The 27,158-nt window shown below is 38.4% G+C and overlaps 5 protein-coding genes across 6 annotated transcripts; all 5 read left to right on the top strand.

The window, feature by feature from the left end:
• The first annotated feature begins 1,139 nt into the window (after positions 1 to 1,139).
• On the top strand, positions 1,140 to 3,076 carry apoeb (apolipoprotein Eb). The gene is made up of 5 exons (XM_047361269.1): positions 1,140 to 1,232; positions 1,367 to 1,432; positions 1,520 to 1,673; positions 1,773 to 2,060; positions 2,151 to 3,076. The coding sequence occupies exons 2-5, from the start codon at positions 1,390 to 1,392 to the stop codon at positions 2,461 to 2,463; spliced, it is 798 nt and encodes a 265-aa protein (XP_047217225.1). The 5' UTR covers positions 1,140 to 1,232; positions 1,367 to 1,389; the 3' UTR covers positions 2,464 to 3,076.
• Positions 3,077 to 7,818: 4,742 nt separating this feature from the next.
• Positions 7,819 to 8,909, top strand: apoc1 (apolipoprotein C-I). Its single transcript, XM_047361420.1, has 4 exons — positions 7,819 to 7,911; positions 8,213 to 8,282; positions 8,384 to 8,519; positions 8,597 to 8,909. The coding sequence occupies exons 2-4, from the start codon at positions 8,228 to 8,230 to the stop codon at positions 8,655 to 8,657; spliced, it is 252 nt and encodes an 83-aa protein (XP_047217376.1). The 5' UTR covers positions 7,819 to 7,911; positions 8,213 to 8,227; the 3' UTR covers positions 8,658 to 8,909.
• Positions 8,910 to 11,961: 3,052 nt separating this feature from the next.
• Positions 11,962 to 13,854, top strand: apoc4 (apolipoprotein C-IV). Its single transcript, XM_047361868.1, has 4 exons — positions 11,962 to 12,052; positions 12,218 to 12,263; positions 12,383 to 12,467; positions 13,559 to 13,854. Exons 1-4 carry the CDS (start codon positions 12,050 to 12,052, stop codon positions 13,737 to 13,739), a joined length of 315 nt encoding a protein of 104 aa, XP_047217824.1. The 5' UTR covers positions 11,962 to 12,049; the 3' UTR covers positions 13,740 to 13,854.
• A 3,329-nt stretch (positions 13,855 to 17,183) lies between these two features.
• On the top strand, positions 17,184 to 18,626 carry apoa2 (apolipoprotein A-II). 2 transcript variants are annotated; one of them, XM_047360262.1, is made up of 4 exons: positions 17,184 to 17,331; positions 17,458 to 17,502; positions 17,747 to 17,957; positions 18,163 to 18,626. In XM_047360262.1, exons 1-4 carry the CDS (start codon positions 17,199 to 17,201, stop codon positions 18,317 to 18,319), a joined length of 546 nt encoding a protein of 181 aa, XP_047216218.1. In that variant the 5' UTR covers positions 17,184 to 17,198; the 3' UTR covers positions 18,320 to 18,626. The 2 variants fall into 2 exon arrangements, with proteins under 2 accessions (XP_047216218.1, XP_047216219.1); XM_047360263.1 differs by having other exon boundaries at positions 17,215 to 17,327.
• Positions 18,627 to 24,098: 5,472 nt separating this feature from the next.
• On the top strand, positions 24,099 to 26,017 carry apoc2 (apolipoprotein C-II). Its single transcript, XM_047361541.1, has 4 exons — positions 24,099 to 24,227; positions 24,486 to 24,546; positions 25,266 to 25,422; positions 25,506 to 26,017. The coding sequence occupies exons 2-4, from the start codon at positions 24,498 to 24,500 to the stop codon at positions 25,588 to 25,590; spliced, it is 291 nt and encodes a 96-aa protein (XP_047217497.1). The 5' UTR covers positions 24,099 to 24,227; positions 24,486 to 24,497; the 3' UTR covers positions 25,591 to 26,017.
• Positions 26,018 to 27,158: the final 1,141 nt, after the last annotated feature.

Below are 27,158 nucleotides of genomic sequence, written 5' to 3'. Positions count from 1 at the left end.
AGTTGTGTGCCAGCAAAGCATTTAAGGAAAGGTGCCCAGATGGGGGCCACTGATAATCTTGGGGCAATTCATCAAAACCAAAACCCATTATAGAAATTCAGGAATTGTTTCTTATGTCTTTGCCCTATACAGAAGCATCTTAATAAATTATGTCAATACAAAATCCATTTATTTCAGTAATTCTCTTCAGAAAAGGGAAACTCAGGCATTACATGGATTCGTGACACAAAGAGTGATATTTTCAAGCATTTCTCTGTGAACTCTGTGAACAGCCAATATCTTTAGCAATGACCTATTTGTGGTTTACCATAACTGTGGAGGGTGCCAATGGTTTTCTGCTGAAAAACTGTCAAGTCAGGATTCCTCATAACTGTGGGCCATTATGTTTTTATTTTTATTTTTTTTATTCATTTGTAGTTGTGTTATGTAAAATTAAAATTTTCATTAGCTGTAAGCCATGATCATCACATTTTACAGTATTAAATACTTGCCCTGTGTGTGACAAAACTATATATTACATGTTTTTGTTTTTTGATTTAATTAATAAAGTATGTAAACTTTTTCATGGTATTCTTACTGAGATGCAGATGAATAGAAGAGGATTGGCCTTCAGTAAGAAAATGCTTAATGGGAAATGGCGAAAAGGATAATAAATATACCGATCAATAAATGAACGAATAAATAAATAAATTGAAATAAATAAATAAATGCTGTAGCTCAGGCATTTGACCCGCTTTACTCCGCTCTGGTAGAGCCACTGATTTCTAAACTTCTAAACTACACTGTTTCAAACAGTTTAAAATAATGTTATATGTTACTTTAGCCGAGCATTTTACATTCTGGGGTTAATACAGTATCTCTGGATCTACTCAGATCCTTTGATGGAAACACAGAAGATTCAGCTGCACGAAGAATTAGTCATTCCGCTGCTGGGTTTACCTTTCACTTTGTTATTTTTGTGTCACAGCCACGGAGCAAGGACAGCGCCACTAACCATCCAAGCAAACCGCAGAGAACTTCGGACGCAGTGTCGCCGGTGGCGCAGTGTGCCACGACACGAGGATCTGTGCAGACAAATCACCATCACGCCATGAACGCGCGCCGGCGTGAGCGTGATCCATCCCCCTCTTCCACCTCTCACCCCACCCGTTCCAAGCGGAACAGCAGCGGCGCCCTGGCACTATAAAAACCCGCAACCACAATCCTGGGAGCCCGAAGAAGCTCAACCACAGGTGAGGGATGAAATGGAGAGGCGAAAAAAATAAATATCTTAACATTTGGCTGTTTGCCTTGCTGTAATTCTGTGATATTGCTGAATTCAGCTGCATTTTTTGCAGTTTCTAAGTCTTTCTTTTTTATTTTCCAGGTGTATCCGTCTGTTCAGCAATCATGAAGGCAGTAGCTCTGATCCTTGCTCTGGCAGTCATCACTGGTAGGTTTTGTGCTTCTTTGCCACATAAAAACACGATACAGTAATATTTTTCTAATAATTTTTGCTGTCTGCTTATATCCACTATAGGCTGCAATGGCCGTGCTGTGCCCCAGCCTGATACCACCATGACCCGCCTGGAGAGGAGTGTGGACCGATTCCTGCAGTACATCACAGAGATGAACCAACAAGCCGATGGAATCCTGGAGAACCTCAGAATCCCTCAGCTCAGTAGGGAGTTGGAGTGAGTGTACTTATGGCTTAATTATTGAGGCCTTCACATTGCATGTTCTTCTCAATGACTGGGACCACTGTGTTCTGATGTTTTGTCTGATTCCTCTAGAACTATGATCACTGACACCATGGGTGAGCTAGCAACATACAGAGATGAGATTAACAGCAAGCTGGCCCCCTACACTTCAGGCCCCACTGGCCAGATCTCTGAGGACCTGCAGCTTCTGGCTAACAAACTGCAGAAGGACATGACAGATGCCAAGGAGCGCAGCGCTGAGTACCTGAACGAGCTCAAAACCATGGTTGAGCAGAACACAGATGACGTCCGTGGTCGCGTCACCACCTACACCAACAAGCTGAGGAAGCGCCTGACCAAAGATACTGAAGAGATCAAAGAGTAAGTTGGCTTTAGGCATATCTCTGTCTGAGTCCACATTTTATTCACATGAAACCTAAATGTACCCCTCTTCTTTTTTGTCTCACTAAGAACTGTGGCCACCTACATGGGTGAGGTCCAGTCCCGCACCAACCAGAACCTGGATGCCATGAAGGAGAACGTTGAGCCCTACGTCCAGCAGGCCAGTGACGCTGCCACTCAGAAGCTGAAAGACATCTCCACTATGCTGGAGACCCAGGCTGAGACCATCAAGACCCAGCTGGAAAGCAGCATGAAGGAGCTTAGCACCTCTGTAGACAGCAAGCTGGAGGAGTTAACGGACCTGCTGTCCCCATATGCCACACAGGTCCGCGAACACCTTGAGAACGTCATGCAGAAGGTCAAGGACACCGCCATTGCGTAAAGAAAAGTGTTTTTTTAAGTTGTAAATGATTGCTGGCATTAGAAGAAGGAATGATTTGTTTATATTTTGATAAAGAAGGAAAAGGAGGATGATGGAAGTTACTTATTAGGTACATTTCCACTTCAAGATAGAGGAAGATAATCTCCCTTCGTTATTCTCTTCTCCACTCCTTTTACACCGAATGCAAGCATCTCAGTCACAAACAGTATGTCTTACAGAAAACAGGAGACAAATACTTTTTAATGTTTTGCTTTTTCTACTTTACCACTGTTTATCTTCATTAGTTTTGCATTCAAAGCATTTTTCCTATTTTTTTTTTTTTTTTTTACATTTTGCTGCTGGGTTTGAATGCAACAAACACAACTGTCTTTCATTTCAATAAGTGCACTGAATAAATGTTGGATTCACACACAGCAAATTGTCTGCTAATTTCTTTGCACACAGGCAGTAATGAATCACCAATGTCTAACTCTGACTACATGCATAGCTGACAATCTTATTCCACCACCGTTGTACCAAAGCAATCCTTTTTCTTTTACATGATGTAAGCCCACCATGCTGCTCTCTGTCAGTGTAACCTCTAAGTTTAAGTGAATAAAGAATACAGAAAAGATGTTTTCACTTGATTCTTTCTCTCATTAAACATTCAAGAGTGATGAATAATTTAAGGTTAGGTAGATCCAGTTACACTCTCACGTCAGAGGGGTACCAAATAAACTCCCATTGTGCATTAGGTTGATAACTTTTTAAGTATCTTCATTAGATTATCAAAAAGAGCAACTTCTAATAAATATGTATCTCCTCAGTTTGGGATGATTACATTACCTTTAACGCAATCATGCAAAGCCTTTTGTCCCGGGCTGAGAGTTTCATTTCAGAGTAACTGACATCCCAACACCTGATGCAGGAGGAAATGATAAAGGATAGGCATTGCTTCCTTGACATCAATTTTAAGATTAAAACCCCAAAATGAACGCTTCTCTTCTTTGTTGTTTGTGCCACCCCTGCATCCTTCAGCCCACTGTTTTGTGTCCAGTCCAGGCTTGTTCAGTTCTGCTTCCAGATTCCTTTCTCTTGATCCCAGCAGGTATTTGGGAACAAGCTGTACCATTTACAGTGACGTACCAGTTCTGCTTTTATCTTCACTTATACAGGTTTGTGCCATTCAGATCAACAAATGCTCTAGCCTCATGCATGCTCTCATTCGTTTTTCAGATGAGATCTATGGTTGCATGTTATGCCATTTAACATTTAGTTAAATGTCTGTGCCTGAACATGATAACTTCTTACATAAGAGGATGTGTTGAAACATTCTTGGCATGTATTCAAGCTTTTTTACTGGTTTCTGCTGTGCTGAATTCATATAACATCAAAATAAGCATTTGCACCTGCTGAGTTTGATAACCTCTTTATGTCTGTCAAACTCAGCAGGGATTTGCCTTTGAATCTCGGAGCGGAGACCAGTAGGGGACACCATTCACCCCCTTCACTGTCAAACATCTGTCCTCTGACCCCCTCAGTCCAGATCAGGGCTCCACAAAGTTGCAGCTGTGTTTTCTTTGTTGGGGAGTTATGTAAACCATACAAGCCTCATGATAAACAGAAAACAAAAGTAAGCTTCATGCAAGGAAAAGACTTGATTTAAGAGACTGAAACAGGATTTAAAAAATGTTTAATAAAAAGCCAAAGTGGCCATTTACAGTGCCTTGCAAAAATATTGATACTTAAAATTTGTCACATCTAGTAATTTTTTGCATACTTAACCTCCGCTACTCTGACACCCTGAACTAAAAAAAAAATAGAAATTGTCTTTGAAAGTTTCTTATTTAATAAACAGTGTGTCAGTATGTGGTTTAATCTCAGTATAACCTAGCAATTCTGTGAATGCCTCAGATGTTTGTTAAAGAATATTAGTGAACAAACATCATGGAGACTAAGGAACACAGCAGACAGGTCATGGGTAATGTTGTGGATAAGTTTGAAGCATGGATAAATCACAGAACATTAATAATCCTAAGCACTGAACATCTCACAGAGCATTGTTCAAAGTATCATCTAAAAAGGGAAAGAGTATGGCACAATTACAACCCAAGACTCGTTAAACCTAAACAGACTGAGTAGGGAAAGCATTAATCAGAGAAGCAGTCAAAAGGCCCACCGTCATGATGGAGTGATGGGATGATGTGTCTGCAGGACAGCTACTCCCTACACTCTACAAATTTGGATACATTATAAAACAATGTCCAATGCTTTGAACCTCTCACAGAGCTCTGTTTATTTCATCATTAGGAAGCTGAAAGTGAATGGCATAAACGCAAACCTATCTAGACGTGGGCTAGACACAGGCTAGGCAAGAACATCATAAATTGGAGAAGGATATCTCTGCAGGAGATATACAGTTCAGGTAGGAAATTCTGACAGCATAATTATTCGTCCTCCACTCTCTAAACCTGACCGTTGTGCAAGAGTAGTGAGATTATTGAATTGTTGAAAGATAGCCAAAGAAAACATGGGGAAGGAGGTGCTCTGGTCAGAAAGGACTACATTTAAACATTTCAGTCTGAATACAAAACCTTGTGGAGGTGGAAAACTAATACTATCATAAACACACCGCTGTAAAACACACTGGTGGCAGTATTGTGGGGATGCTTTACTTTAACAGGGACAAAGAAGCTAAGGGAGGGAGTAACATGCAGGATATCCTGGTAAAAAAATGGTTCGAGGTTGTAAAATACTTGAAACTGGGGCGCAGGTTCACCCTCCAGCTGGACAATGACCCAAAACATGCAGCCAGAATGACAAATGGAATGGTTTAGATCAAAGAATATCCAGATGTTAAAATGGGACAGACCTAAATTAAATTGAGAATCTGTGATTTTAAAAAAAATATGTTCACAGATGCTCTCCATCCTAAGACTGAGCTCAGTGTCTGGATATGCATAGCTGGTAAAAGAAATACACCGGAAAACCTGCAGTTGTATTTGCAATGAAAGGTGGTTTTGCATTTTTTGTTTTGCTTCACAATAATGTGCCCCTTTGTGTTGGTTTGTCAGATAACATCCAGCAAAAGTGGAATTTTATTGGTTTATTTGCAAAAACATTTCACAAGATCATAAAAAACATGTTTACAGTTTCTTTCTGTGTAAAAGGGCACTTTGTGCAAAGTGAGAGAATGACTAACTCAATGAGCAGCTGTTTATCACTCAAGAAATCACTCTCTTTAGCAAAGCTGTGCTTATTTTCTGGCATACGACTGAAACTCCTACAGTATGCCGCCAGTTGTTTTTAGGATTACTCATGAATGCTTAAAAACAGGAAAACCACAATTGGTCTGCTTGTTCAGCACTTCTGCTCCATCTGTTCCTATAGGTTGTCTGTGCTTTGAGAACAGCCCAGCAACAATCCTGAAAAAAACAAATAAAAATAAGCAGGCGGTAGCTAGCCCATGACTGCTAGTAACCTCTCCTAAAACATCCCCGTGGTGCTTTTGGCTCCTGTTGAAACCCCTTCCTTCACTTAATTGTTTCAGTGCTGTTTAGTGCTGGCACGCAACATTGGGCTCCACAGGGGCCAGGTCAAAACACAAAAACAGGCCTTTCTTAACCTTGTTATGGCAAATTAGAAGCACAGTAGACATGCACTTTCACACCCAGTGCCTCCTACAATTATTCAAGAGAGCTTGTAAGCACGCAAGGCCAGGCTCCATACTATCCCATTATTTGCCACTTAAAAACAAAAGACATTGAAATTTAGTATTTCAGGACCCTTTTGGAAATGCTAATAGCTGAATTGTGGGCTTTTCATCATAACAAAAGGACCATCTGGATGCAAGCAAACACCAATAAATTGACTATTGTCACATAAATCAAGATATTTGGAATCATTGTTGGCAGTTTTATTTTTCAGGTAAGATAAAAGCTTTAACTATGGGCTTCTGCAGTGCATCTACTGTTCGCCTCTTTTCAGTCACAAGCTGACTGAAGAATAGGCCACATGTGGTTCCGTCTTAGTCATTTCCTTTTTAAAAAAAGGAAGGTCTTCACAAACCAGACAGTGAATGTGGCAATGGTATTTCTAATTTGAAATGTAAATGGCAAACTATCAAAGCCACAACAATGCGGTCTGGGTCACCTTGTCTCTTCACCAATTTGTTAGAAATCTATTACAATTTTTACCCTTTCAGCATCCCAACTTTGTAATTGTAAAACTAATTTTCTACCCATGTACTTAAACTACTCCGTTTTTTTGTCTTTAGAATTAAGCATTTTCATGAATTATGGCGATAAATGGGTATAAAAATGCTTTAATGGCACATGTAATTTAGTTTAGTTTGTTATTATCTTTTCATATGTTTTGTACCTGTGAAATATTGTAATTTGTTGGATTTTTGTGTAGATTCTTCATGCTGTTGTTTGAACAGGGTAGTTTCACAAACATAAGCCCAATACTTGAGTCCAAGGACGTTAAATATAACAAAAGCATACTCCACTATTTCTTCTTTCTTTTTGTTGTAGTTCAGTGACTACTACCTTGTGTCACCACACACAGTCCTGGTATAGCTACTGCAATATTCTTGGTCCTATGTATGGACACATGCATTTCTAGAAATTATTCTGTAATTACAAATACAAAGATAGTTTCAGAAACATGGCCCTAGAACCTTGGGAGTTTATATGTACTTAACTATTAGTCTATTGTAATTTGCATGTGTAAAAACACTTTTGTGGGCAAGGCATCAAAATTGACCAAATGACAGGTACCCACATCCTTTTAAATTGAGCCCTGATTGTACTTCACAATCTATCATATTAAATCTTTGAATCAGTGGAGTATTTTTAAGTAGCCAATTTGACAGTACATCAGAGATACAGTGACATCTTATACTGTAGCATTAAAACAAATAACGTCCAGTTGCCTTCCAACAAAATCTTGTCAGATCATTCCAAATGTGGAGCTTTTTAACACTCTTGGGCAACTATCCAGGTCCAAAGTTGCATACAAATGACTCATGTCTGTCATCAGTGAACTCTGTTCTTCTACATCACCTCCCTTTTTATCTGTTTACACCACTTTTTGCTGAGGGTTCAGACGAGAATTTTATTCCCCTTTCATCTCTTTTTTCTTCTCTTTTAAAATCATTATTTGCAGCTAATCTGTGAATCAAACCCAAGAAGGCAGCGGTGGCTGGTCACTTATTCAGCTTCATGTCGGTTTTGCAATCTTTTTATTGATGAAACAGGACTGTTTCATCAGTGAGCTTTTTTTACTGCAATTAGATGAGTGCGGATCAATGAAATGGGCAGGGATGGCTCAAGGCCATCACGTCTGCATGTTGACCTAAATCTGGCATTTTGCATAACACTCCTAAAACGGGGAAGGCTTCTATAAAACAGGGACGCACTGAAGATCCAAGGAACACAATTGTTTTTTCTCAGAAACGGAAAAGAGGTATGTTTTACATTTTATCAATTAAAAGTAGAAATGTTTTGTAACTATGTGAATAAGCAAAGAAAGAGGTAATAAGAAGGTAAAGCAAAATACAAAAATATTATGAAGCTTTTGTTTTGTTTTTCTTTCAAAGTTGTGCCCTTTTTTTCTTTGCAGACTAAACTTTAACTGTGGATTAAATAAAGTGTTTGCAGGCTGTTCAGTCATTGAGGCACAGTTTCTTGAGTTGATCTTTAAAGAACTTCTGCACCACCGATTGATGGCAAATTCAGAAAAAAATATTTCTTCCTTCTCTCCTTAGGAACTTAAAGCCAAGATGAGACTGTATCTTGCAGCTGCCGTGCTGTTGCTGGCTTTTGTGGCATACACAGGTTCTTCTTAGTGCTTTTATACATGAACGTCTTCTATTTTTCTTTATGCTATTATCTTGTATGAAGATTCTCATTGTCTTTGTTGTTTCGCTGTCCTGCAGAGGCTCAGGATGATGCAATTGCAGACAAGTTCACCAACTTTGGGGATCAGATTGCAGAGTTTGGCAAGAATGTGGCTGAAAAGGCCCAGACTCACTTTGACAACATTAGGACCAGTGACTTTGCTGAGTCCACCAAGTAGGCGACACACATAAAACATATTTATGTTCTTTCTTTATAGTGTATAACTCAAATGACTTTTCTCAACTTCCCAGAAACTGGTTCACAGAGCAGTTTCAGAAGATCAAGGCCAAGTTAGATGAAATCTCTCAATGAACTGGAGGTCCAGGCAACGACCTGCCCTCTACCCTCAACGCCCACGCTGGCAGATGACCTGCCTCTACACCATCTGAAGGCTGAAATGACATTGCTCAACAAAATGGCCAAAACTAACCTCTTCGGTCATTTTTTTGCCAATAATCGTTTTGGGAAAAACTGTGTAAAAGTGTAATAAAACACACTGAATAAGATATTCTGTAAATTTCATTATATTTCTATAGAAATAAAATAAGAACTTTTACACAAATATTAAGGCCCATGAAGAGTTTGTTTGATACATTCTACATTGATGATTTAAAGCAGACAAAACAAACTGATCTACCCAGACACCTGATAACAAAAGTGATGATGTTGGCAGACAAATGAACCAGAATCAGTAGATTTGTTGCTTCTGGATTGCTGCAGTAAAATATAAACAGACTGAATGCATTATAGGTAAAATTGTTTGAGTTAATTAGAAACAAAATAACAGGCATTCCAGTTGAAGTTGATACATTGGCTTATTTTTGACAGAATTGGGTCTTTCCATTGTGTCAACTTTAAATTAAAAACTCATCTAATCTATTTTATTATGATATTATGTAATGAAATAAGTCAAATAAGTCAACCAAACAGCTTTGTGAAGGCCAGGGAACACAACAGACAAGTCAAGGAGGACATTGTGAAGAAGTTTAAAGCAGGGTTTGGTCATAAAACAGCATCCTAAGCTTTGAACATCTCACATAGCTCTGTTCAGTTCATCATCTGAAAATGGTAAGGGTATGGCACAACTCCAAACCTGCAAAGACAGGGCTGAGCAAGGCAGGCAGAGCAAGGAGAGCATTAATCAGAGAATCACAATTCTGCAGGAGCTGCAGAGATCTACAGCTCAGGTGGGAGAATCTGTTAACAGTACAAGGATTAAACATGATGCAGAGTGCAGTTTCAGAAATCATAGAGAACTTGAACATGTGGAAGGTCAATATTAAAATGACTCCTATCACTGTATAACTCAAGATGCCAGACTACACTTCTTGTTGCTGCAGCAGAATCACACCAAACAGATCTCACATACATGTCAGACCAACAATAAATGGACAGCAAGTTATGGGTGTTTTGTGCTAATTATTAAAGTCGGACTGTGAAAAGGGGGGAAAAGGAGACAACTATGGAAACATTGGATTATACCTGGGCAAAGAGAAGAAGAATCAGATGTCTGTTGCAGCATTGGTCACACTGCACGATTTTCTTCAAAATGTCTGACACAGTTTAATATTTGTTGTTAGTTGTCTTTGGTTATGGTGCACTTAATTGCTGATTGGTGTGTTCTTTACACCGAGCAACCACAGAGCACTGATTTACTACTGTGACCAAACATTTTCTTTCAGAATAGAAGGTTTTTTTAAGACAGCCAATAATGACAGTGTGAACTTGGCTTTAGTCACGCTCTTCACAAATCTTGCCTTTATAAAAAAAATTATAATATTTCTGAATTTTTGAAAGCCATATTATGTTATGAAGTCCATTTGCGGTTTTCCACTAGCCTTTATGGGAAACAGCAAATAGGAATTGTAACTTTTTTGACTACATGCAAAAGCTACGAGTGACAGAAAACTAAGACCCTGAGTACACCATCCTGACCATAAAACATTGCATTATGGAAGGTGTCTTTTCTTCAGCAGGATAGCAAAGATGGTCAGAGATCATGGGGAGGAGGCTTAATCTAGATAACGGCAATCTTGGAAGAAAACTTCTTCAGATGTTCTGCAGAATCTGTAAAAAACTTGAGAGTGGGGCACAGGTTCACCTTCCATCAAAGAGCCTGAAGATACAGCTGGAGCAACAGTAGTTTAGACCAATGGTTCTCAATCATGGTTCTCAGGTCCCACTGTCCTGCATGTTTTAGGTGTTTCACTGCTGTCACGTCTAAAACATACAGGGCAGTGAGTACTGAGGACCAGGATTGAGAACCACTGGTTTAGACCAGGGCATGTATTCATTTGTATTCATGTATTATAACAGCCTAGTCAAAGTCCAAACTTAAATTTAATTGATAATCAAGAATTAAAAACAGGTCTAATAGATAACAGTTTATTTCTGTTAATTGTCAGGACCAAAGGGCAAGCGCCAACATGGTCGCTTTTCAGACATTGTTTATGATGAGTTAATAATTCACCAGTTATCCAGGTTCAATGAAATATTTTTCGCTGAAAATAACAGAGTAACAGAGGTCAGCCGCTTGTACACAAAGGCCAAAGATTATTGTCACATGGTGCCAACCTCCACAACTGAGATTTCTTCAAGATTGCTCAGTCAGCTTGGTAAAAACAAAAAAAACTTTCAGTGATATTTTTGCTTTATGAATGTTTTAGTTTTGTCCTGCATCTTTCTCACCTAATCTGAAGGGATGCTGGGCCTAATGATGTTCCAGCTGAAAAAGTGCAAACTGTCTTTCTCTGAAACACATACAGTGTTAAACCAGGACTTTTAAAGAGATCTTTTCAATACCACGATCTTCTCCAAGAAGGGATTTAACAATTTAAAAACTATTTACATTACTTTCTTCAGGGTGTATTAGGTTTATTAAAATTTATTAATTGTGACAGCTAAGTTATTAGGTTTTGAAGTATTCTATATTGTCAGCAAATAACATTTCAGACAGAGTTGTTTCCATTTAGAACAAGTGAGGTGAAAAGCACTCGTACCCACCGACAAAATCAAATCAATATGAGGTGGACTCTGGCCATTAAACAATCTTTTTGTATCTGTATACTGAAACACGTATCTCTTCTCTGGAGACTTTGTCTGCTTTGTACACATTTCAGCACAGCCAAATGGGGTGAACTATCTAAGCCAAAGGGCGCATCGACAGCTACCATCGGCCTCAAGAGGATGGAAGCAGTTCAAAACCTGTAGTTTTGCGAATACAGCAATTCCTATATCTTTACTGACACAAGAATTTACAGTCTAATGTACCTAATCACAAAATGTCATCTTCACCGATTAATTCAATTCAATTCAATTCAGTTTTATTCATATATGGATAAAGTAGAGGTTTCCAAAAGTATTTAAACTTTTAAATCCTCAGACCTTTCAGCTACTTCAAATGTCTTCAAATGCATTTCAGATCAAGTGTTCATATTCTTTATCTATTTGAAAAAACAGTCAGAAAAAGAGTAGAAAAAATAAATCCGCTCCGTGCAACAAACACCGAGGTACTGCCTTGCTGCCACTCCATGATTTGGCAATAAAATATGGAAGCTGAGAAAGAAAAAAACATGAGCAGGATCAATGATCGTCTGGTGAGGACCAATGTTCATTCACCTCTTGCACTAACCTGATACAAATACAGCAGCCCAATAACACTTAATGAACACTCGTTTAATTTCCGTTGATGAGAGACGGAAGAAATGGTAAAAAAAACTGCTTTTTTGTAATTTTACTTATAATAATGTAAAAAAAATTAGTTGTAAAAGTCTCCTTTATTGTTGAATGAGACAGAAGAAAAAGTTATCATAATGTTCTGAGAACTTTAGAGAAAGACAAACTAACTGTTGGATGTGTTTCTCTTTTATCAGCATATGCGACTTCAGATAGTCTTCATTCTCATGCTTTTCCTGCAAGGTACAACTTAAGAAATAAATTACACAACATTATCATGATCAGTGTTTTTATTTTATGACTTTGGTATCAGTTTGAGTTGATTTACTGAACTGAATCGGTTTGACTTGGTTTACCTGCAGCATGGAAACCAGCTGTGTCACAGGCAGCTGCCCCAGAGCTACCGGACTCACGAGGAGTTCTGCAGAGACTAGCACATAGAGCTGGGTGATTTATTTATCTTCTTGCTTGTTTTACATTCTGGAGGGAACTTAAAGCAGTTCACTCATGAAAGGATTATAATCCATTTTGTCAGTGATTTACTTTAAGTTACAGTGGTCTGAAAAGTGTTTACCCCCTTACAGATGTCTTCTTTTTGCTTTTTTTTTTTCACTCCTGAATGTTTCAGAATAAAAAACTAAATTTCATATTAGTCCAGAAAATCAGTTGTAAAAAAGCAACCACCCCCTGAGCCTTGGCAGCAAGAACTGCCTTCAAGCATTTTTGATAAATAGCATAGCATCTCAGTGGAACAAATTTGGCTTATTGTTCTTTGCAAAATTGTTTCAGGTTATCCACAGTGGACAGTTTTGATTGAGTGGCCTCTTTAAAGTCAAGCCATGGCATCTGAATCAGATTTAAGTCCAGACTTTAACTAGGCCAGTCCATAACTTTTATTTTGTTTTGGTTTTTTTTTTTAGCCATCTAAAGGCTAAGTACTATGTCCTGCATTATTAACCAATGTTACTTCAGCTGGACATTCTTTCTATGCTCTTGGAGTAATTTTAGTAGGCAGGTCACTCCTGGAAAGGTTCAATAGTGTTCAATTTTTTTCTTCTCATTGTGTTTTGCTGGAGACCCAAACCCTTGGACATGGCTTTGTAAGCCTTTCTAGACTAAATACTTCAGCAGTGACTTTCTTTCTCATGTTTTCTCCAATTTCCTTTCTTTGGGGCATGACGTGTTGCATTTTAAAAAAATCTTAATGTCCTCTTCATGTTGTCAGAGAGGTTCTATTTAAGTGATTTCATGATTCTACAGGTCTGGCAGTAATCAGGCCCCGGTGTCGTTGGTGAAATTGAACTCAGATGTCAAAAAAGTAGTAAATTAGGTCATTTATGATTTAATAAGGTGGTGGTGTGTAAATGAGCAACGGAAGTGTGACGGAAAAGAAAAAGCAGAAGAAACCTGTGAGAGGGCAAATATATTTATTTTCACGAAACTTGTCTTTTTACTCTAAACTTTGACAAAACATTAAATGACCCTTTCTGGTATAGTTATGTGTGCATGTAGAAATGTATGTTTTCATCTGTCTTCAGGGAAGCCAAAGCTAAAATCAAGTCCTTTGGAGAGACAGTGTTTGCCTACGCTGGTGCTTATTACGAAGACCACATCCAACCTGTGGCTGGAAGCTATGTTGAGTGGGCCTCTAACCTGAGAAGTTCACTGTGGGAGAAGGTTCAGACAGCCGTTGACAACTACATGCCACCTACTGAGTAGTCTGACTTATCAAACGCTACTTTACTCTCCATTTTCCTACTGCTTTCCTCTGAGGCTTGCTAACTTCATAATATGAAGGCAGAATGAAATTAAACTTATTAAAAAATGTGCCTTACCGGTGGAGTCTATTGTGGGAGAGGGGAGAAGGGGCTAACTACAAATGAGATATGTTGTTTGAAGTTGTATAATGAGGAAATATGTCGACAAGTGGATGACGAAAAGTGATACATGAGTTTAAAAGACACTTTAGTAATAAAGTGTGTGGAATATATTTGTTATTTACTCTCACTCCTATTCAATTCAGTTCAGTTATATAGCGACAATTCACAAGCCATGTTCTCTTTAAGCACTTTACAGAAACAATTTCAGTTCAATCGAATACAGATTCCAAGTCAGGTAAATACATTTCAAATTCATCCTAGTTATCAAATAACGCATTCAGTCAGTCATTCTCTACCGCTTATTCCATAGTGGGTCACGGGGGAGCTGGTGCCTATCTCCAGCAGTCTATGGGCGAGAGGCAGGGTACACCCTGGACAGGTCGCCATAACGCATTCAATGTCAGCAGTTTAATATTAAAACTGATAACAAACTTTTTTATCAAAGGAAATCCAGCAGTGTCACTGTCTTGTAGAGTTCACTCCTCCTGGACGAGCACGTAGCGACCGTAGACTGTATTGCGTTGTTGACTTTACAGCAATCCCTCACACTAAGCATGCATGTAGGGACAGTGGAAAGGAAATGCCCTTTTGACAGGAAGAAACCTACAGCAAAACCTGGCTCAGTGTGAGCGGCCACCTGCCACCACCAACTTGGTGCTTGAGACAGCGCATACACAAGAAAGAAAACAAAAGACACAAGTACTGATCCAGGAGTACCTACTAAAAGTAAAAGTTAATGGCAGTAGTAGCTCCTTTAGTGGCTTTATCTAGGAAAGAAACACAGTTAAGTAGATCAACTCTGAGCCAGTTTTTATGCCTTTGCTGGATTATCAAACATTTATTTCACTTAATAACATGCTAATTAATTAGTTAAAACTGCTTGATGCAAACAGTGTGAAAGGTAACAACATTTGTATAAAAAATAATAAAAGTTTTGAGATTGGAGTTGTTTTAAAGATGCCACTGACAAACCCAAGAATATACTCTCCAAAAATAAAAATGAAACCTCTCTTACCTGCCACAAGATAATGACTGCACACACCTTTACCACAAAACCATACTTCAAAAAAATTGAAGAATCCCTTAATCTGTTTAATAACTGACTGGTCATTGGGGTCAGTGATTGAGATTCACTGAGACGTGCAAATGTTAGAAACAATGCACATATAAGGTTAAAAAAAGCAATCAAGGAAACAACATTTCAGCTTCTAAACCGTTTGTTTAAAATACAGGTCCTTCTCAAAAAATTAGCATATTGTGATAAAGTTAATTATTTTCCATAATGTCATGATGAAAATTTAACATTCATATATTTTAGATTCATTGCACACTAACTGAAATATTTCAGGTTTTTTATTGTCTTAATACGGATGATTTTGGCATACAGCTCATGAAAACCCAAAATTCCTATCTCACAAAATTAGCATATCATTAAAAGGGTCTCTAAACGAGCTATGAACCTAATCATCTGAATCAACGAGTTAACTCTAAACACCTGCAAAAGATTCCTGAGGCCTTTAAAACTCCCAGCCTGGTGCATCACTCAAAACCCCAATCATGGGTAAGACTGCCGACCTGACTGCTGTCCAGAAGGCCACTATTGACACCCTCAAGCAAGAGGGTAAGACACAGAAAGAAATTTCTGAACAAATAGGTTGTTCCCAGAGTGCTGTATCAAGGCACCTCAGTGGGAAGTCCGTGGGAAGGAAAAAGTGTGGCAGAAAACGCTGCACAATGAGAAGAGGTGACCGAACCCTGAGGAAGATTGTGGAGAAGGGCCGATTCCAGACCTTGGGGGACCTGCGGAAGCAGTGGACTGAGTCTGGAGTAGAAACATCCAGAGCCACCGTGCACAGGAGTGTGCAGGAAATGGGCTACAGGTGCCGCATTCCCCAGACCTGGGCTACAGAGAAGCAGCACTGGACTGTTGCTCAGTGGTCCAAAGTACTTTTTTGGGATGAAAGCAAATTCTGCACGTCATTCGGAAATCAAGGTGCCAGAGTCTGGAGGAAGACTGGGGAGAAGGAAATGCCAAAATGCCAGAAGTCCAGTGTCAAGTACCCACAGTCAGTGATGGTCTGGGGTGCCGTGTCAGCTGCTGGTGTTGGTCCACTGTGTTTTATCAAGGGCAGGGTCAATGCAGCTAGCTATCAGGAGATTTTGGAGCACTTCATGCTTCCATCTGCTGAAAAGCTTTATGGAGATGGAGATTTCATTTTTCAGCACGACCTGGCACCTGCTCACAGTGCCAAAACCACTGGTAAATGGTTCACTGACCATGGTATCACTGTGCTCAATTGGCCTGCCAACTCTCCTGACCTGAACCCCATAGAGAATCTGTGGGATATTGTGAAGAGGACGTTGAGAGACTCAAGACCCAACACTCTGGATGAGCTAAAGGCCGCTATCGAAGCATCCTGGGCCTCCATAAGACCTCAGCAGTGCCACAGGCTGATTGCCTCCATGCCACGCCGCATTGAAGCAGTCATTTCTGCAAAAGGATTCCCGACCAAGTATTGAGTGCATAACTGTACATGATTATTTGAAGGTTGATGTTTTTTGTATTAAAAACACTTTTCTTTTATTGGTCGGATGAAATATGCTAATTTTGTGAGATAGGAATTTTGGGTTTTCATGAGCTGTATGCCACAATCATCCGTATTAAGACAATAAAGGACCTGAAATATTTCAGTTAGTGTGCAATGAATCTAAAATATATGAATGTTAAATTTTCATCATTACATTATAGAAAATAATGAACTTTATCACAATATGCTAATTTTTTGAGAAGGACCTGTAATCATGTTTATGGTGAAGCCTCGTGGTTTACCACAATTTGTCCAGACAAGTCAGGAATGGCTGTCCACTTCACTCCAATCTTATTTAACTGACCCTGTTTATCATGCGGTTAAAGACTTGCTGACTAGAAAAAGTTGATCTAATCAACATTATCTTCTTTCAATACAGGTGGGCTTATTTAAAGATTTTTGTGCATTTGTTTTTTTACACAGAGCAGCACAATGACATCTTCTAGACACACGTTTTCTCCAGTATCAGGAGGACTCTTAGTGCACCTTACCGTTAGGATGCAGATAAACGTACATTTCAGAAACATTACACAACCATTCAACCATATTTCCACATGCTCTCCCTATGGCCATGTACACTGGACTTTGTTTAGGTGGACGGACATGCCTTTTAGTGTGTGTGTGTGTGTGTGTGGGTGTGTGTGGGTGGGTGTGTGTGTGTGTTAGCAGATACAAGTGTGTGTATGTGTGTGTGTGTGTGTGTGTGTGTAATGTCACCAGATGACGTTTGTTTGCAGTGCCCCCCTATATCATCTCGTCCAGATGTGAGCTCTAGTTTACAGACAACTCGCCTCCAGAGAAGACTGTCACTTCTTGGGTCTGTACATCCAGCAACCACAGTAGGTACTCAGCTCTTGTGAACCCTCACTATTTAGAGCATATTTCAATCAAAGTCATTTATAGAAAATACATCTGTGTCTTTTACTTTGTTTAGAGGTTTGCATTTTTTTTCTCTCTGTCTTGTTTCAGAGATGAACACAAGATTTATCCTTGCACTGGTCTTCGCACTTCAGGGTAAGGTAACATAGAAAAGGTATCTTAATATTTGCGCATGAAGTTCATGCAAAGTGAAGCTTAATGTCCAAACAACTGCATATATTCATTTCAAGTAGCGCACTTACCTTTTTTCTGGCTTTGCAACGTTTTTACGAAGAAACATTGAAATGTTTTTTGAAAGGTTCTTCAATGCAATTTATTTAGATGGTGTTATTTGACAAATTATAGTTTAACTTATCTCACTTCTTTCACTCATTTATAGTCTCCTTGAGCCTGAGTGAGGTTCCTGCACCAAGCCAGGAACTTGTTGACAAGTATGAGGCCATGAAAGCCACTTTCTACAAGAGACTGGTCAATGCTTATGGCAAGCTGCAGGGTGCCGTTTCTGACAGTGACCAGGCACAGCAAACCAGGGAGTTAATCGAGTCTCTGAAAGACAAGCCTGAACTGCAAGCATTTGTCAAAGTTGCAAGGTCAGTGATCTCTGAGAGTTTTCCATCTGAAGAAGCCCATGATGCTTTGGTTAAATGTTTTTTTTTTTTTGCACAACATTTCTCAGTCTAGCCACTAATTTGCTGTTACACATTACAAGCATGTTTTCATTTTTGCTAAAAACAGCACAATAAAGTTTTTTTTCTCTGTGACACATTTTAACAAATAAACATATTTTTCCTGCAGTGCTCTGGGCACAGAAGCAGCTCCGATGGTGGACAGGGCCCGTGCATCACTGCTTGGTTTGTACGAACAGTATCTGCGCCCCCATGTTGGAGAGGGCCTGAGCAATGCCATCGACCAGATCAAGGTCTTTCTGGATCAACATTTGCCCGCTGAGTAAAACAATAATAACAATAATAATAATAAAAGGAACAGCTGAAGAGGAAGTGCATGTGACATGCCTGTAATAGATAATAGCTGACAAAATCTACACCCGTTTAGTTTGAGAGGAGCAATACTCAATGCAAGCACGATTTTTTCTAAATCAATGTCTGCCAGATCATGCAGAGTTGCAAGCATGGCAAACATGTCAACAACATGTGGCAAATTCTGCATGTACAGTATTATATGTTTGATACACTAACAAAGGTCTGCGTGTGACTGTGTACGTATGTGTTTGCATGTTCAATAAAATGAACTCAAAACTATGAAATGTGTCCACAAATCACTACATTAAAGATTCACTTCAACTGAAACAATGATGCAGATTTATTCTGTTGCATAATTCATACTGGTAAAATGATATTATGTAAAACGGAACATGAGTCATGACTTATAAAAGCTCCAAATATTTGGTTACCACTTTAAAATCATCCACATACATGCTACACTATAGGAACATGTTTCAGTTCTCATTTCAGTTAAGCCAAAAAGTTTCCTATATGATTAAAATGAGAATCCTATATGTTCAATATGACACATTAGAAACACTCCCTGAAGAAAATTTAGCCTATTTTGAACAGAACATTTGAGTTTTTTCTCCAAAAAGAAAATAATTCTGAGCTTCCAAATTATAAGATCACAAATATTACATAAACAACAACTGATTGCTTAAAGACTAATTTTACTAGAGCTGATCTAGATTATCTTTTTAATTATATTTAATGAAATATATTTATCCTGCATTCAAACTTGCTGCCAGCTGCACATTGTCCAACAGCCTGAGGACAGCCTTTTGGCTTTTCACCTAATTTCAGACAGACATCAGACTGAGACAGGTGTTGCATTGAAATGAAACAAACAAAAAGTTCCTATTTTGCAATTACACAACACATCACACACAAGACAAAGAACAGCAGACAAGACAGAAAATGGTGCTGCCCATGCTGCTTGTAGTGACGGTAAAATTATACAGCTTCAATGTTGTTCATTAGCTGGACTGAATCAAACCCACAGCTTTGCTGACATTTTGAACCCTGCAGCTGGACTGAAACTGCCACAAACAGCATGACATGTGAGTCTGAATCACATGATCAGCTACAATATTTGCTTAAACCTCGATCAACGTGTACATGTTACAGAGAAAAGAACCCAAATGTTAAGTCCAACTTATAGAGTACTTTGCAAAATTATTATACTTTGAGCTTTTTGACAATTTGTCACAAAACCACCACAAACAACCTAAGACTGTGTGTTTAGGGTGTAAGCTTGCATTTCTGAGTTGAAAATGCTCTTTATTTTAAGCTCATCCCACTTTTAGAGTACACAAACTTAAAAGTATTTTATTAAGATTTTTGTGAAAGACTAAAACAAAGTGCATGATTGCAAAGAGGAAAGACAATACGATTTAATTATTTTAAACAAATAAAACCTAAAAAGTGTGGAAAGCATTTGGATTCCAGAGCAACTAATCACCTTCAGATGTCACCTAATTAGGATCTAGAACCTACCTGTGTGCCAGTACAGCTGGCCTGTGAAGGCCTCAGAGATTTGGTAGAACATCAATCAAGAACAAACAGCATCATGAACATAGCAGATAGGTCAGGAAGAGAGTTGTGCAGAAGTTTAAAGGCAAGGTTAGGTCATAAAACAATATCCCAAGCTTCTGATTAATCCATCATCCTAACATGGAAAGAGAATGGTTTAACTGCAACCCAAGACTTGCCCACCTAAACTGACAAACCAGTAAGGAGAGTAAGCAGAAAATCATCGAAAAAAGCCAATGGTGCCGAAGGAGTAGCAGGGATCCACAGCTCAAGTAGAGGACTGTTTACAAGACAACTATAAGTTGTGTAATCCACAAGTCTTGCTTCTATGAACAGTGACAAGGTTGCTGAATTGCTTAATGAAAGTCACATGAACTTTCTTTTGTAATTTGCTGTAATCTCTGGGACATGGCATGTGGAAGGAGGAGTTATGGTTAAATGGCATAACACACCCTGAACACACCATGCTTACCATGAAACATGGTTGTAACAGCATCATGTTGGGAGGAACTATTAAATCAGGGGTCTGAAAACATATGCACAAGGCACATTTTAGATTTTCATTTGTAAAAACTTTTGAAATATGTTCCTTTTATTCCACAGTTATAGTCTACTTTGTGTTGGTCTGTTTAAATTCCAATACAATATGTTGAAGTTTGTGCTTGTTAAAAATAAGAAAAAGTTAAGAGTAATCATGCTTTGTCTGTATCATATCAACAAAATGGCTGACCCATCCATTCCAGTAGATGTTATTTTTTTCAGAGAACATTTATATTTGTACGTTAAATCAAATGCCCACTTTCTGTTTCATAGGAGATTAGTTATATATATGTGACTATGGCTGACAGAAATTTCTACACAAACATCAATGCTTAGACATTTTAAGAGAAATGTTTCTATAATACACATATTTCAATGATAAAAATGATAAAAGTTTCAAAACTGAGAAACATCAATTGAATATATAGCCTTAATATAAGGTCTGAGTAGCAATGAAATCTACGCTTAGTTTACTGGCCATGGATCCAGAATTAAAATATTTTAATTCCTTGGTCAGGTATGACACCTTGCAAAAGTTTTCAAGCCATTTAAGGTTGTCCACATTTTGTCACATTACAAACAGAAACTTCAATGTGTTTCACTAGGATTTTATGTGATAAACCAAAACAATTGCATTCAGGCACCCTGAGTTAACATTTTAGCTGAAACTACAGCTGAATTTCCTTTTTGGTTGGTTTATACCAGTTTTGCTCATCTAGAGACTACTATTTTTCATATTCTTCTGTGCAAAATAGCTCAAGCGTAGTCAGGCTGTTTGGATTGCAGCCTGTAACAGTTTTTGTTTTTCAGGATTGCCTATTAACTTAGCCATATCAATATTAATTTTCCTATCAATTCTGACCAGCTTTCCTATCCCAGCCTAAGAGAAGCATCCCCTCAACATGATTCTGCCACCACCATGTGTCACTAAGTGTTCATGGTGCTCCCCAGGGGTGTGTTCTATCCCCATTCCTCTTCTCTCTGTACACAAATGACTGCACCTCATCGGACGCGTCTGTGAAACTCCTGACGTTTGCAGACGACACCACTGTCATTGGACTGATCCAGGACGGTGATGAGTCTGCATACAGACAGCAGGTGGATCGGCTGGTACACTGGTGTTGTCAGAACTACCTTGAACTGAACCCACTTAAGACTGTGGAAATGGTGGTGGACTTTTGGAGAACACCTCCCCCATACACCCCCCTCACCATCCTCAACAACACTGTATCGGCCGTGGACCACTTCAGGTTCTTAGGAACCACCATCTCTGAGGACCTGAGATAGTCTTCACATATAGACACTGTTCGAAAGAAGGCCCAGCAGAGACTGTACTTCCTGAGGCAACTCAAGAAGTTCAACCTTCCACAGGAGCAGTTGGTCATCTTCTACACTGCCATCATTCAATCTGTCCTGTCTTCATCCATCTCAGTGTGGTTTGGCTCATCCACAAAACAGGACAGGTCCAGACTGCAACGTATAATCAGGACTGCAGAGAGAATAATCAGAACTGACCTTCCCTCCATCCAGGACTTATACAGGTCTAGGGTCAGGAAAAGAGCAGCTAAAATCTCTGCAGACCCCACACACCCTGCACATAAACTGTTTAAAGGTTTACCTTCAGGCTGCCGCTACAGAGCACAGTTCACTAAAACCAGCCGCCACAGAGACAGTTTCTTCCCCCAGGCTGTTTCTCTGTTGAACATTCACTAGAGTACAAAACAACAACATACAGATGTTGCAAATGCACCTTTTTATTATATATGTGAATATTGTACATTGTAAATATGTATACTCTGTAATACAAAAACAAAACGAAAGAGCAAAGTGTACCGGAGTCAAATTCCTTGTTTGTATGTACGAACTTGGCAATAAAGCTGATTCTGATTCTGATTCTGATTTCGTCTTATCACACTCCATTCCATCTTAGACTCACTGCACATTGCCACCACACGAACTGAACATCTAAAGTTAGTAAAAAAACAAGATCTCTGTCTGTTTCAAAATGTTTGATCACAACTGTACATAAGGTTATGTATCTCTTCTTTTGTTTGAATTTCTTACCTACAGTACAATTTTTACAAATCCTAAAAAACACAGTTAAAATCTGATGCTAAGAAGTCAAATAAAAGTAATTACATAAAAAATAATCCTGTCTTATTATCCCATGATTTGTTGTGTAGGTTGAGAGTATCTCTGAAATTGATCTATTCAGACACAGTTTGAGTGTTGTTCTGATAATTCTTTGAATTGAGATTTAGAAACGATTGTCCTCAGAATTTTGCAATGACTTGCATTAGTACATATTAACCAGATTCAAAATATTTACAACCAGTCTAAAGGCCAAAAGGGAAAAAAAAAAACATCAAAAGTAAGCAATGGCACTGATTGGGTTCTCCATACTCGTGTTTGTGTCAGATGTTTCAGATACAGTACTTAAACAAATTTTGTCATCAAAGAGGACCAGAGTAAATACAAAATGCAGTTTTCAAATTATGATTTTATTTGTTAATGTCAAAACCTATCCCATCATCATGAAATAACTGTGATTAACCACCAAAATCATCAAAATGACTAAAATAGAACATCTGCAACCATGAAGTAGGCATTCAAGAAAAGGTAAGAAACAAAGTCACCAACATCTATTAGTTTGGAAAAGATTACAGAACCATTTCTAAAGCTTTCAGCAAAACAGAGTGAGAGCTATTATCCACAAATGGAGAAAACATGGAACTGTGGTGAACCTTCCCAGGACCAGGAGTAGCCGACATACCAAAATTATTCCAAGAGGTGTAAAATGAACCCGGAAATACATCTAAAGCACTACAGGCATCACTTGCCTCAGTTAAGGTCAATGTTCGTGACTCAAAATCCTGACTTAAATCTAAATGAGATACTGACCTGAAACATGCCATTAATGTTGTAAAACCCTCTGTTTCTGACTTTAACACAACTCTGAAAAGAAGAATTGACAAGCAATCATCCACAGTTACATAAATGTCACTGCTCGTTAAAGCAAATGCTTGATGGTAGTCCTTGTCGTCAGGGTCTGCAGACCTTTTCACCCTCAATAAAGATGATCATCACACAAAACAATGTTTCTTGATATGAAATGTGTGACAAAAAAGCAAAAATATAACAATTCCATAAGAAGGCAAATGGTTTATCACAGCAGTTTAAAATAAATTAATTAAAGAACATTTTTATTGCAAAACTGTGATGTTTGTTTCCAATTTGGGTTCAATAAATTTTGTCGACAGTTGGCTGAGGTGACTCCCAACCTGACTCAGGACTGATGACATGTTAACATTCTCTCAACTTTGGACCAATTTAATAATACTTAACACTAAACACATCATCTGTGTTATGCAAGTAAAAAGTAACCTCCCTGTGGACCTATGAGTGTTTCGCAGAAGCTCCTGACCTAATCAATAAGAAGGATTGACTGAGGCTGATTTCAATTTCAGTTTACATAAACAGTTTCAGGAGAAAAAATCCTCCCAGCTTTGCTCTTTGTGATCCTGACTATAATTGTTTAGCTGAGGTGTTTAGAGACATTTTTTAAAATATACATACAATCACAATCTCTTGTTTTATCAAGACACAGTAACACACTTCTCCAGGACAACGCATATCAGAAAACAGTGCTGGGTTATCTCTCCAATGGAGTGCACTTTGGTTCAGAGACCGACAAGTCAACACATTTACACTCCTATATAAACAGCTCAGGCCAGCGGAGCCTCCGACTTTGTTTTATTTTTCTCATTTCTGCACAAGAAGAAAGTGAGTACTGAAACTTTTTGTCAAATTTCTGAAAGAAATGAGCTGACAGTGTGGATTTATTTGAGTCTAGTATGTATTTTATAATATTAAAATAAGAAAAATTGTATTTGTTAGACAGGATGGAAAACGATCTAACATGTACCGTTACTATGTTGCTGATGCATTAGAAGCATATGAGTGAGGAAATCTTTGACAATGTCTCACCCTAGTGGATAAAGAGGTGTAAGGTTTCTGTTTGTTTTTGCTGTCTCTCTGTAGATCCAAACCACCATGAATAATCTGTTGGTCGTTACTGTGCTCGTTGCACTTCTTGCTCTCAGTAAGTGTACTTTGTCAATAATAAAACACTTACTGAAAATTAACACTATGTGTATTAGGTTATTGATGAAGTTGAAAGACTAAGCTGAATTTAAGCATTCCTTTCTGGACTTTCTGTGTGTCAATAGAAGGAGCTGATGAAGAACAAGTAAATGTTAATGAAATATATATTTAAAGTCTAATGTAAAAGTCAAAGTGAATAAAAACAACAACAAAGTAATTTAGAGCAGATACAATTTTTCATTTGTCAAAAAGTAAAAGAAAAGTTACATTTTATTTTTATTTTATGTATTATTTTAACATTTTTGTATTTTATACCCATATTACAGTATTATCTTAAAGTGTAAACCTGGAATAAACTGTTTGAAAGCATGAGGTGCCTTGCAAAAGTATTTAAACAGTATTTTTCACATTTTGCCATGTAGCAATCACAAACTGGATTTTATTAAGGTATATTAAAGAGGATTGAATATAAATCCACACAGCAATTTTCAACTCCAAAACCCATGTATCATTTTCTTTCTACATCACAATTATGCACTAGTTTGTCTTGGTCTATCCCATGAAATCCTAATAAAATAGTCAGACGTTTGTGACTGTAACGTGACAAAATTTGAAAAACTGTAAGGTTAGGAATACTTTAGCTAGGCACTTCAAGTACACTTTGTTTTGGAAATTAAACACACTCACTTCTGATTCCTCGGACCTCCTCTCCTGCAGGCTCCGAAAGTTTTCGATTGCCAAGGCAGGCTGAGGAGGAGGAAGGGACTGTGAGTAAGATCTCAGGCACTGTCAAGTCCTACTATGACAGCGCCGTGGACACCGTCAGTGGATACGTGGACAGCATCAAAGGCCTGAAACTCGAGGAGAAAGCAAAGTAAGAGCTTGTCAATACAGCTTCATTGATCAACCTTGAACAGAGAGTCAAAATTGTTCCCTTTCCATTTGTTCTGTCTTTAGGAATCTTTACACTGAAACCACCACAGTTGTGAGCACCTACGCTGGTATTGTTCAAGACCAGATTTACCACTTCTTCCACCAATAGAAAAAGGACGTACACAAATAAATAAAAAACCAATTTGAAATGACCTCATCTGCCTTTTTCAAGAGAACAACAATGCTCAGCGTGCACATGAAAGCGCCTACACAACATTTGACAACGTAACTTGTCCAACTCTTCACCAAACGGAGCCTCACTGCTGAAATGATGCATAGTGTGCTCTTTTTAATGCTTTTTTGAACTGAACTGATAATACATATTGGAGACAGTCATCCTAACAGCCTGCCTAGAGGAACAGGATGGACAAATGTGGCGAGCCCATGGAACAGTGTAAAAATCCTGCAGATAAAGTCATGGTCTAATGCTACCAATTTGTCCTGCATTTCTCTTAATTGACTTAAATCTGTCATCCCACCCCCAGAAGAATGTAAATGTTTGTGTCATATCATGAAATAAAGTGTTTATACAAAAATGGCATCTGAAATTTATTTATAGCAACAGACTGTAGTGTTTGACCCTCTTTATGGCTGTATCTATATCCTTTTGTCTCCCAAAATCAAGTGTTTTTGTCTGTATTAATTTACGATCACAAACAAGACTTTTATGAGCTCAAGCAGAAACACAACTGAAGTTTCTGCTGCAATGAATTATGTATGAAAGAAAAAGTAAAATATGAGTGAGCTAAAAATGACACAGATGACTCAGCAGACACAATGAAGTTTGCTTCATCTGTACAGAAGACCACTGATGCCAGATGGTTCTGATTTTTATTTAATGCCTTAATCTGCAAGACGCAGCTGCTTCTTAAACTATAGCTCAGCAAAACACAATCCTTATGCTGTGCAAATATTTTTCAAAACTATAACAGACAACAAAAGGACAATATTGTGTATATGTATATGCATTTAAGTTTATTGATGCAATTTTTAAACATTTACTACCTACATTTATTGATGACATTTTATATGTGTATAGAGTTTTTTGTAGGCCTTCCTGTAAATAACTGCCTTCTGTATTGTGGGTCAAAATCTATATGCTAACCTAGTTATTAAAGTAGAAATTATGACAGGTTCACTCCAGTATGTTCTCAATATTTCCATTTATCTATAAAAAAAATCTTGTGGAAAGGAATATGGCAACAATACATTCTTTAAATGCTTTTAGAGATTTCAGCAGGGGCAGACTGGGGAGAAAAAGTGGCCCGGGAGTTGCTGACAGACTGGTCCACCTTCAACTGCTGGGCTGAAATTTCAATAGAAAATATAGGCCTATAAATATATATACACAAACAGTTACAGTGCTAATGATTTCATTCTCAGATGGCTAATCTACTTTACAGCAACAATGTACAGGGGTTGGACAATGAAACTGAAACACCTGGTTTTAGACCACAATAATTTATTAGTATGGTGTAGGGCCTCCTTTTGCGGCCAATACAGCATCAATTCATCTTGGGAATGACATATACAAGTCCTGCACAGTGGTCAGAGGGATTTTAAGCCATTCTTCTTGCAGGATAGTGGCCAGGTCACTACGTGATACTGGTGGAGGAAAAAGTTTCCTGACTCGCTCCTCCAAAACACCCCAAAGTGGCTCAATAATATTTAGATCTG

This window comes from Girardinichthys multiradiatus, chromosome 3, assembly GCF_021462225.1.
Source record: "Girardinichthys multiradiatus isolate DD_20200921_A chromosome 3, DD_fGirMul_XY1, whole genome shotgun sequence".
Classification (NCBI taxonomy): domain Eukaryota; kingdom Metazoa; phylum Chordata; class Actinopteri; order Cyprinodontiformes; family Goodeidae; genus Girardinichthys; species Girardinichthys multiradiatus.
This window is presented reverse-complemented; position numbering and strand designations above follow the sequence as displayed.